Source organism: Sander lucioperca, chromosome 2 (genome assembly GCF_008315115.2).
Source record: "Sander lucioperca isolate FBNREF2018 chromosome 2, SLUC_FBN_1.2, whole genome shotgun sequence".
Classification (NCBI taxonomy): Eukaryota; Metazoa; Chordata; class Actinopteri; order Perciformes; family Percidae; genus Sander; species Sander lucioperca.
Window position 1 is genome coordinate 30,054,702 of NC_050174.1, and position 12,045 is coordinate 30,066,746.

The 12,045-nt window shown below is 40.1% G+C and overlaps 1 protein-coding gene across 2 annotated transcripts in view; it reads right to left on the reverse strand.

Moving 5' to 3' along the window:
* The window catches only part of adamts3 (ADAM metallopeptidase with thrombospondin type 1 motif, 3), a 154,164-nt gene that overhangs the window by 67,363 nt on the left and 74,756 nt on the right, over nt 1–12,045 (reverse strand). For both annotated transcript variants that reach the window (XM_031305463.2, XM_035996018.1), the window contains exon 8: nt 4,321–4,426. In XM_031305463.2, coding sequence (XP_031161323.1) covers nt 4,321–4,426 — 106 coding nt within the window. The remainder of the gene's footprint in view (nt 1–4,320; nt 4,427–12,045) is intronic.

Genomic DNA, 12,045 nt, shown 5'->3' on the forward strand with positions numbered 1-12,045 from the left:
TACCTCCCCTTTCTCTGCTTTGCCCGCCCAGAGAATTTGGCCAATGGATATGGAGACACAAAAAGTGTGGATTAGATTGATCCATCCATCTTCGTCCGCTTATCCGGTATCGGGTCGCGGGGGTAGCAGCTCCAGGATTAGATTGAGGCAGATATAAATGTTGCCATAAGCCAATTTACGGAAATAACTCTCAAAGTGGCATTCTTAACGGTGTTGCGCCCCCATATTAATAAATTGAAATAAAATGGCAATTCAGTGTGATTATCAGGCTACATGTGCCCTCCCTAGCAGAGATCAACCTGGCCAGTGGCCCCCTGGTAATGTGAGTTTGGGACCTCTTCTCTAAAGTCACACAGACAGTAAAATGTGGTCCACTGATACAGTTATGATCCTCAGTCTTCCTAAACAACAGGGCTGTTGATGATATTGAGATATGTCCTATTAGAAACTCCAAAATACCTAATACTGTGAAAAAACACAGATTATGGAGTAAGAAATGCGAACACATCTGTGATCAAAATCAGCCACTCTCATGATCCTGGGTATTGTTTAGTTTCCTGTAGTTTCTTCTCATTTGTCATGTCTTGTTTTACTTCCTGCCTTGTGTGTTTTCCCGCATGTCTGATTGTGTTTCTAGTGTTCTGGGGTTTTTGGATTCAGCCTTATGTTTATTAAAGCTCACTTTTTTGTTTTGCCAACCTGACCAATCTCCTGCTTTTGGGTCCTCCTTTTCATGTCTAAAACTGTGACAGCCACAAACATATATCCACTGCACAATCTTCACCAACAGTCTTTTTTTCTGTCTCTGCCTCATGCAGCCATTGATCTCCTCAGTTTAGGATGCACATTAGATCCTTCCTCCTCTTAGCTGTCCTTCAGTTTAGAGGCTTAGTGGTGGCCTCAAGATTCTTTTCTTTATACGTTACGAGGCTTTAATCTTGAAATTGAATTCTAAGAGTTGTCTCAGAATTTTGTGTGTATGTGTGTGTGTGTGTGTGTGTGCATGGGAAAGTCTATTGATCCCTGAAGATGAAAAATGTCTGTTCACTGTGAAGTTGAAGTCTTGCTCGGGGACATTTTAGCAGGATGGATCCTTGCTGTCTCAGAACAGCTGCTGCTCCTGCTGAAGGACAGCTTCTCATTTATCTACACTAATGTCCTGCTTCTCTTTTCAAGTCATTTCAATTTCAAAAAGCTAAAAACTTCAAAAAATCAAAACTTGTATTTGTTGTGTTAGTTTCCTCCCTGTCTTAACACCAGCTGCAGGGAGGAACTTAACACAACCAGTAAGTTCTACTGGATCCGAACATTTTAAATGTTGAACGTATGGAGCTTTCCAGCCTTTCAATAAATTATGAGCCTTGATCTTTTTTTTAAATGTATTGTTAATTTGTAATTATTAAAATAAGAAAAAAGGACTTTGGGGATATAATCACAAATGTATCTTTATGTCTCAGGCAGCTGGAGGGTTGGAAAATTACGGAGCCCCCAAAGGGTCACGGCGAGATTTTTCTGGGGGACTGTGTTCTGTGTTCCCTCGCAATAAGTTTTGCCTTCTCTCCCTATATATTGCGTTCTCTCGCAATACTTTTACGCTTTACGGAGCTTTATAGAGGTTCCGCTCATTTTTGGTCGCTTTAGCCTACTTTAAGTCTCTCTGACTGTCTGCTTTGGCTTCAGTCAATAATTATAACTTTGAATGCATTTTAGCAGACCACATACAGTGAGAGACATATGCTCACGTTGTATACAGTCCATCCTTCGGGGCTCGTAGAAAATAGAATTTCTAAGTTGTACAAATATGAAATACTCAATAACACAATAGTAGCAGTAATAATGACTTAAAGTCGGCTACTTTATTTTGTGTTTTGTGAGCGTGTGTGTAAGAGTGGTTGCTACTGTATGATACAATCGAGCGGAGCTGCTTCTAGTGGCGGATAACTGTACTCAGGACAAATACAACTGGAACTTCATTCCTCCAGAGATCCGGCGTTCACCGGTGAGTGGGGAGACTACCATCCCCCTGCTAAGGAGAGGCAGGTGCCGCAGGTACAGGAAGCAGAAGCGGGGAAAGAGAGGAGGACTACGGACCAAACTTAAGGCTAAACCCCACAAACCAGCAATCCCCAGTCTCTTTTTGGCTAACTCTTGGTCACTCAACAATAAGATGGATGAGCTAAGGATGCGAACTGCCGTGCACAGCATGGACTATTGCGTACTTGTAATAACAGAGACCTGGCTGGATCAAAACATCCCAGACGCTGCTATCGAGCTCGCGGGCCGCACCGTCTTCAGAGCCGATAGGAACATTCTCTCCGGTAAGAGCAGAGGAGGCGGACTTTGTATCTTCACTAACAACCTGGTGTGCAAATGCCACAGTTAAAGACACCCACTGCTCTTCAGATATAGAATATCTAATGTTACACTGCAGACCCTTCTATTTGCCCAGGGAATTTACTTCGGTTATAAAACTGGCTGTTTATGTACCACCGCACGCCAATGCCAAACTAGCTATGGAGAATCTGCATCTGCCCTCTCCATTCATGGTGAGGAAGTAGAAAGGGTGAAGAGCTTTAAATTCCTTGGTGTGCACATCTCGGCTGACCTCACCTGGACTACGCACATCTCTCACCAGGTGGGAAAGGCACAACAGAGGCTCTACTTCCTAAGGGCGCTGACACACAGAGCCGATTATCGGCCGTCGGACCGTCTGGCGAGGTCGGTGAGGAGCCGTCGGCCTTCATTTTGGCCGACCTCACATGTTCAGTCGGAGACAGGGCAGTCGGGACTCACCCGGAAATGGCGAGCGGATGAGCCTCTCAAAACTGACTTTTAAATCTTTTAAACTGACCTTTGTCGATCTGAAATGAAGACAGATTCAGCAACTGCATGGCCTATTTCTCGCTTAAAATGTTTTCAGAAACACGTTACGGTGAACTATTTTAGTACAATACGAGATCGTATCCTGAACAAGCCGCCATGACAGTCTGGCTGTGAATTTCCGGAGAAAAAAGACCCACGTGACGCGTTCGTCCTATCAGCTGCAGGTTTTCATTTTCTGGGAAACAATACAGAGAAGCGCCGCCTGCTGCTATGGAGAGGTATTACGTTTCGCGCACGCGCAGAGCGTACGCTCAAGTTGGTGTCGCCTCATTGTGTTTTGAGGCATTTTTTTGGACCTCGGGGACCCGACTGATCAGTCCGTCTGCCTTTTCTGCCGACAGTCGGCCGTCTGGTTGGTGTGTAAGCAGCTTAAAGAAGCTAAAACTCACTCACTTCTCTCTCCACCTGCTGACCAACTTTTACCGGTCAGTAATAGAGAGCATACTAACCTATTGCTGCAATGTGTGGTTCTCCAGCTGCACAGAAAAGAATAGGAAGGACCTGCAGCCGGTGGTTATGGCTGCTGAGCACGTCATTGGAGCACCATTGCCTTCACTCAGTGTGTAAGATGTAAGATCAAGTGTAAGAGAGAAGACACACCAGCCCGATAATCGGGCGTCGGGCCATCTGGCGAGGTCCGTGACTCGAGTCTGTTCTGTGTGTCCCGTGCCGTTGGCCGTCCGAGGAGCCGTCGGCCTTCATTTGGGCCGACCTCACATGTTCAGTCGGGGACAGGGCAGTCGGGACTCACCCGGAAATGGGGAGCGGATGAGCCGCTCTAAAATCTTTAAACTGACCTTTGTTGATCTGAAATGAAGACAGATTCAGCAACTGCATGGCCTATTTCTCGCTTAAAATGATTTCAGAAACACATTTCGGTGAACTATTTTAGTACAATATGAGATCGTATTCTGAACAAGCCGACATGACAGTCTGTCTGTGAATTTCCGGAGAAAAAAGAACCACGTGACGCGCAGAGCGTACGCTCAAGTAGGCGTCGCCTCAGTGTGTTCTGAGGCATTTTTTGGACCTCGGGACCCGACTGATCAGTCCGACTGGCTTTTCTGCCGACGGTCGGCCCGTCTGGCTGGTGTGTCAGGGCCTTAAGATGTATTCAAGGGTGGGAAAAGAGAAAAGGGGGACATGATAACAAACAGTGGCTAAGCGCTGGTGTTTTTGGACATGTGCTTGATAAACAAACCAGGAAATTCAATAAGTGCTCAAAGCCCATTTGCTTAAAAGGTCCCCATGTCAGTTAACATAGAGATCACAGGGCAACAAAGCCCCAGGAAGATTTACACTTAACATGTGAGGCTGTGGTAGGACAATTAAATAATTTCCGTAGCATCACAACACGTTGAGAAGTGGAACATGTGTGTTTAGGAGCTCCAAACACTTACACAGACAAAGAAGGAAGAACATAAAACAAGGACCTACACATGTCCGGTCTCGTGAGCCACAACGAACGCTGAGGAGAAGCCGTCTTCATGGTTGAGGGTGCAGCTCCGGACTGGGTGGCACATTCCTGTGACTGGAGCATAACCTAAAGAACAGCAGGAGAAAGAATGAAGGTTATTGTAAGAGATTAATAAATAAGAAAAGTCAAATTGACTTTATTTTAATTAACAAAACTGCCCAGATGTTGACATTAAATGATTCCTCATGTTTGTACTCGTCCTTACTTGTTCTTTGATCTGATTTAAATCATGATTTTCACAATTTCACGCCGTTTTGTTTCGGCAAAGTTTTTGTGTGACTCTTTTTTTTAAAATGACGCCCAATAGCACCCAAGTACATTGCAGCAAACCTCGCCTACAAAAATATTCTTACAAGATGTTTATGCTAATTTGCTTCACTAAATCCATTTTGGAGAAAATTAAATATCGAGAAAGTGTGCCCTCCTTATACTGCTTATATACTCCTTATATGTAGGAAGGTAGTAGGGCTAGATGGTTGGACTTTCACACCAGAGACTGGGGTTAACATGTGTTAATAGGTTTGAGGCTATCACAAACAAAGGTAAGGTCAGGAAAGGATGGTTGTTTTCATTTCCCTTCATTCCCTTCTCTCTTTCACTCAGCGTAGACTTTTTCAATATCCAACAAAGACAACAATCTTTCCCTGATCTAAAAAAAACATAACTACAAGAACTTTAATCACACTTTAGTTACCAGGAGCGGATATTGTTGGCAAAAAAATATATGTTCAATATAATTTTCTTGTTATGTTGACTGGAAAAAAAGAAATGGGGTTGCTGCGTATGAAAGAATGTCATATAGGAATTGTAACAGTGCAGAAACTGGGGAAGGTATATTGCTTTTAAAAGTGTACAAGTGTAAGGGTAAGGTGGAAGCAATTGATTCAGTACCTTCAGGTGGATTTTATATTTTTCCGAAAAATACAAATTGTAAAAATGAAATATTTTTATATGAAAATATTGAAATATATTTTATATATATGAAATATTCCTACTATTCCTACTATTCCTAAGATTCCTACAATATGCATTTGCCAGTATGACAGCAGCTTCTATCTCTAAAATTAATATCGTGGTTATTTTGACTAATCAACAGACCTTGTTATCAACAGTTTTCAGTGAAAATACTTATCACCAAGGATATAATCATTATAGTCTGTTTATTATTCAGAGTAATCAGGACACTGTTTCCAGAGAGAGATGTTGCTGCTGGGTTTTTTTTTTTTTTCAATGTAATTTTTCAATGTTTTGAGCTTTACAAAAGAACTTTCACAGGAAGTGATTGCCAAACCTGGACGCACACTGGGAGATTCAGCATTGAAGGAAGGAAGCATTATTTGTCAGCTACATGATTATTAATCACAACATGGAAATTCATATTTTTAACTGTCCTATACTTCCTGGTGGTGTACCTTATTTGCATGATGTTGCATCAGTCGCCACATTATTGACATCAGTTAGTAACTAGTCTGGTATTGCCAGCCGTCTGGCTAGTCCACACAGCATTCCGGGATGGGAGAGGAACATGCTCTGGTTTATTTGGGGGGGGGGGGGAAGGGTGCTAAGCGGAGCCACGGTGCCTCTGCAAAATAGCCTCGGGAAGGAACTTGTTGTGGTGGAACGTGTGCGTTCAAAGGTTCTTTTAGTCGTGCAACAGAAAACTCAGATAGGACAGATAGTCTAGCTAGCTGTCTGGATTTACCCTGCAGAGATCTGAGGAGCAGTTAACCATAGTCCTCATAAATCCACCGGAGTTTAGAATTACAACACAAAAGAGCGGAAGGTAACGGAACATCCAAAAACGGACATTCGAGTGACAGAATTTCTTATAGCACCGGAGCAATCCCGGAAGTGGAACGCAAAGGATATAGACTAGTTAGTAACTGACAGTATGGAAGCTACAGACATCAGCAATGAAGAACCTCAACTGTGCCAAAATTAGAATAAATATGTATCCTCATTTAGTCCTCGCTCTGTGCTTTGCCACTTGCTACTGATGATAACACACCTACTGTAGCTGCAAAATAATGAATAAAAAATATTGATAGCTTTTACAAGAAGTGAACCACACACTTCCAGGGGAAGATTGACATTATAGATTTTGGCACAGCACATCACAATATACAGTTGGCACAATGACATTAATAATGGCCTGTCCTGACTTCAAAATGAATTCATTGATCATGTAGACATCTAAACCATCTTTTTATCATTTCTCAGTCTGAGGGAACTTCTTGCATTAATGGATATATCCTATCTCCAGAGTTTTTGCTTTGGATTTGAAAGTTTCATCTTTTAAAGTTCTAACTTTGGTTTCTTTGTACAGACTAAGAGTATTCATGTTGGGTTTCTGCAGTCTAGTCGAATAGTCAATATCATCACCAATGTTTGACTGTATCACACCTAAAACTTTATACCTATAACACTGTATATAAAAACTGGAGTTGAAACTAAATTAAATACAAAGCGAACAAACTGACCTAAAAAATTTAAACCAACAAGAAACTCAATTGATAATGAAGTAAAATAAAAAAAAATAAAAAACTTTATATTGAATGAAGAATGAAAGAGAAAGAAAGCTCTGTTGAAAAGCAAAGAAAACCCCTGAAATGGCTGTGCCTGCTCTCTAGCATCCAGAGGGAAAACATTCACCGTGCCACTGCAGACATAATTGACTTTTCATGCGTTACACTTTCCCAAGTGTGTAATGTACTCTGGGAATTTGTAGGTGTGAAAAAAAATAAAACAATACATAATGGCTGAATCTCTGTGGGTCCAGCTGCTAGTGAAAATGATTTCCTTGGTGTAATTGGTAGACATCGATAACTCTCTGAGACTTTGTTTTGTAAAAAGCTTGCAACTGTTGTGGGAGCCGACAATCCTAAGGTTTTTAAAAGGGGAGCCAAACAAAACAACTGACTGAAATACCGGATATGAGATGTTTGAAATACAGATTAGTGGGAATAGAAGTATAGAAAATGTAGAGCGAATGAGAGAAAGGAGATAAAATAGCGTTAATGTTGATTTTTAAAGAAAAAGTATGGTTGAGACAATGGGCAGGAAGATAAAAGAGAGAAATATACAAGGGCGCGGGAAGGGCAGCTCCTGCTGGCAGGAGCTGGATTTTATACTTTTTATTTTTTAAATAATTACTAATTCGCTGTCTTTGGTTACTCTGCAAAAAGAATAAGTTGCTTTAAAGATAATTCCATTCCCTGTGAGGGCAATGCCTGTAAGTACGATTGTTTTCATTGCATATGTTTTGTGTAACAGAAACTGCTGTGACGTGGTTAGGACACATTTGCTGTGGAGAAGACACGGAAGACGCAGAAGTCATTGCAGCCTGATTATTAGCATATATTTTCAAGCCAAACATCTCTGGTGTGGTTTTGACGATCAGAAAAGTAATTTACCTTATACCGAAACAGGCTAATAATGTCAAATGCGCTTCTGTGATGTGATTGCGCACAGTGGAGTCAGAGTGGCGAGTGTTGTCGCAAAAATGTGGAACAGTGGAATTTGTGGCTGCCCAGGACTTCTCTAAAATTTCTCACTCTCACCCATACACTGCGTTAAAATGACATATTTAGCTGTCAAAATCCGAAACATTTCCTGGGGGGAGAAATTGTCAGATATCCATTATTTTGTTATTCAGCACCCCTGGTCAAAAATAGGTTCCCACACGCCTGGAAATATAAGTCAAGACACAGAATTGAAGGGTGACAGAAATCCATCCTTCATAATACAAGTCATAATAGTGTAGTTACAAGTCAATCTACGACAAAACAGAGAATATTTCAATTTTCAGAAGCACTAAAGGTGAATGAGGTATGTACTTCAAGATTATTCTCTCTGGTTTCATCAAAAATGGCACTTCTCTGTGTATTAACTTGAGATAACCGTACTCTCGGTTACTCTACAGCTCGTACAAAATTTAAGTTGAAATATTAGACTACTCTACTTATTGTATTTATATGTGATGTGGTGGACAGATTTGACATATTTGTTCAATACACTGGGATTACAAGATGAAGAGGGGTCGAGTCCTATCCTATTTCAAGCCTGGGCCAGAGATAAACAAAGGCTCTGCGAAAACATGCCCTTGAAAACTTTACAATTATGAGGTGTAAATGAAATTCTGCCACTTGCACCCTCTAGACCAGAAAGATACAAAGGTTTTAAATTAAAAACCTCACACACCTGCAGCTAGCACGAGGAGAATGCTTTACCCATACAAACCATTCTTTTTATTTTTTTTACCTTATATCAGAGAGGAAAAGGTTGTTCTGAATTAAATCTAATACTTGTATTAGAAATATGCTTTTCTTCCTTTTTGTAGATGTATGATGCTAAATAGGCCTATGCGAGAAAACAATATGATCTTAACTAAGAGAAATTTATTCAAAATACAATTTAGGAGATATGTAAAGCATACATTTTATCAGTAAAATGGATCTGCAAAATAGCCTCGAGAAGGAACTTGTTTTGGTGGAACATGTGCTCGTTCAAAAGTTGTTTTAGTCGTGCAACAGAAAACTAGATTTGACAGATAGTCTAGCTAGCTGTCTGGATTTACCCTGCAGAGATCTGAGGAGCAGTTAACCATAGTCCTCATAAATCAACTGTTTAGAATGCCAACAAAAAGAAAGCGGAAGGTGATGGACATCCGGCCTAAAAAGAGGGGCATCCAGCGGAATTTCCGGCGGCACCTTAACAATCCCAGAAATGGAACGTCCTTAATATAGACTACATTTGTCATAACTTTTGTATGTTGTTAATTATTGCCAGTTAATGAGAGACATGCCCAAGTGTGCTGCGTGTGAGATACTTTGAGTCAACTGTATGGCTGACCAGTATATACTCTGTTCCTATTCAGACAATAAACAGTCTTCCACTTGAGTTGAGGGGTTGCATGAACCAGCCAGTCATAGAAGTGCGACTGAGCGGTGTTACATGTGCCTTCTCTTGAATATAATGAAACTATATGGCCCTTGGCTTGTGGTCCTCAACGCACCAAAAAAATACATTAAAAAAACTCAACAGCAATGCCTCTTTCCAGAAACCATGACCCAGTTATTCACCGAGCTGTGAGCAGTGTAGGAACTAATTATTTTTCTACCGAACTACACTACCAACTGTATAACTGTGCAGAAGTAAGCGTGCTCTTGGACGAGAGGGGTCATGATTTCTAGAAAGAGACATTGCTGTTGAGTTTTTTCATATTAATTATTGGGTGTGAGTGCCATTTAGTTTCATTATATTCAAGGGAAGGGGACATCTTTCCTCCAATATCTCCAACACTAGGCAACTCACACCAAAACAATTGATCAATAGCACTACAGGTATGAACAAGTATGTATTTTTTATATTTCACAACACTTTTTCCTGATCTGCCGTCCATATGGTATATGTGGGAAGGTTTATGTAAGTCATGATAGGTTCTTTTGAGCTGGACAAAAGACCAAAATATTTTTTATTTTAGAGAGGGCCGTCTCCATTGTGTGAAAAGAAATAAGTGAAGGGCATCTGATGGTAATGACCTACTTATGTGTGTAAGTAGATTTACTGAAGGCTTAGGATCACAACCTTGATACAAGATCCAACATAATGCTATGATGTTTGATGGATTAATTTAGCTATTCAGGGAAGGGAGAACTGGCATTTCCATTCCATCTATACCATTAACCATTTCTATCAAACTGTTATTGTCCATAGGGTGAAATCTGGCCCTTTGTTTATTTCCTCCTCTGAAAATGATTCAATTTTAAAACATGTCACACTCAAACTGGCATGAATGTGGCTCTGCATCAAATTTAACAATGGCTCAAGGCAGGACTGCGAAGATGTGATTGTAAGATGTTTATTCCCCAGACAGAATTGACATAATTCTGCCTTTGACTAGTGGATTCCTACAGGAAGACATGAAGCCAATCATGTCTTTATCTCTGTGGTGACTGAGGCGGCTCGGTGTGGGAATTGTTATGTTTGATTGATTTTTAACAGAGGTAGCAGCTAGAGTTTATACTCTCAATAGATTTCAGCTTGAAACTGATGAAACATAGTAGAGTATATATTATTAAAAGTCCCCTTGTATTCATAAAACTGCAATACAAATGGCCTGACAGTAAAGGTGGCAATAAATAGAACAGCTCAATTCAACAATTCATTTTTCTCTCCACTGATGGGTTGGCTAGCTGTCGATGGTGGATGGAGGATGCAAGCACATATTTTCTCTCCTGTTTCTTATGCTGTACTGTTCTGGGAAAAAATTAGGAGGAGCTTCAAAAGATTTGGCTTTTGCAGAAAAAATAAAAGACAGTGGGGAAAAAGACAGACTACTTCTTAAAGTTGGAAATTCATTGATCAAGTTGGTCTAGTAGAAAAAATGCTTTTTGCCTCTTTCTTGTTCTTCAAAAAAAGCTGCTGCACATACATGGACAGCATGTTATATGAAGACCGAGAATAACTTTTATCACACATGGAAGACTTTTTAGCTGGGGTCCAGACGCATGCATTTCTGCCCACATCTCTAATTTGTTTTTAGCAATTTAAATGTGAAAAATGAAAAAAAAATTCAAATGGATTACTAGGATAAAGACTGTACCAAATTCAAATGGATTAGGAGGCTCAATAAAGAGACAATGGTAATCAAAAATAGTTATTATAGTCTGTCATTAACACACAGTGTCCTGTATTGTGACAATACATTTGGTACACCATGTAATCTTTAAAGAAACGTTACCTAACAGAAAAGATTCTGTACCTCCGCACCAAAGAGTATGGAGACTCAAAGTGCTCAATATTTAAAAAATAAATAAAGACATTATGAAGTATGAATAATCACAAGCTATGAGCTCAATATTAAGAAATGTTCTTTCTGCTTCTTTTCACAACATTTTATTTATAGTCAACTTGAAGATACATTTTCAAAATGTCCTTTTTCCAAAGTCTGTTACTTATTTCACAGTACTGTTTAATTTCATAGTGCCAAATAGCATCACACAAAACAGTTATGGGATTGGCTGTCTGATCATTTAGACCAAAGCAACCGCCAATCACATAAATGGCAATAACATTACAATAGTGAGCTGAGTTTTTAAAATATATCAAATTATTTGTTGGTTATGTTGTATATTTTTTTGTCTATATAGTACATTTTGTATGTATTTATTCATATGATTAGGGGTGTCCTCGACGAAGAATTTTTATAGTTGAATCAGAATTGTCAAGCCTTGCCTATCGTCGAATCATGTGGGTGGGGGGGTGACCGTCGGTCACGGATCATGGAAAGCGAAACTTAAATCTGTCATGGGGTGGTTGGATTTATTTACAGAGATTTATTAAAAAATGTGCCCGAAGGCTCAATGAGTGCCCGCAAGCACAGTATATGGTCGAGCGACCTAGAGAGTGACTGAAGAGAGCGAGTGTCGTTAAAACAAAGCAGTCAATCAGAGAAATAAAACGTTTTCTCCGTTTCATCACTAGAAATGCGGCTGTAGCAAGTATCTCACTATAACTAACGTTCCACATTCATATTTAGACGCAACAAAAAAGCCTGAAAGTTGGAAGTTAGGACGGAAGTACAAAGAGTACTTGTGCTATGAAGATGATACACCATCTCATCTCATCACATTTTTTTGTAGTCATTTACATACATACATACATACATACATACATACATAGTG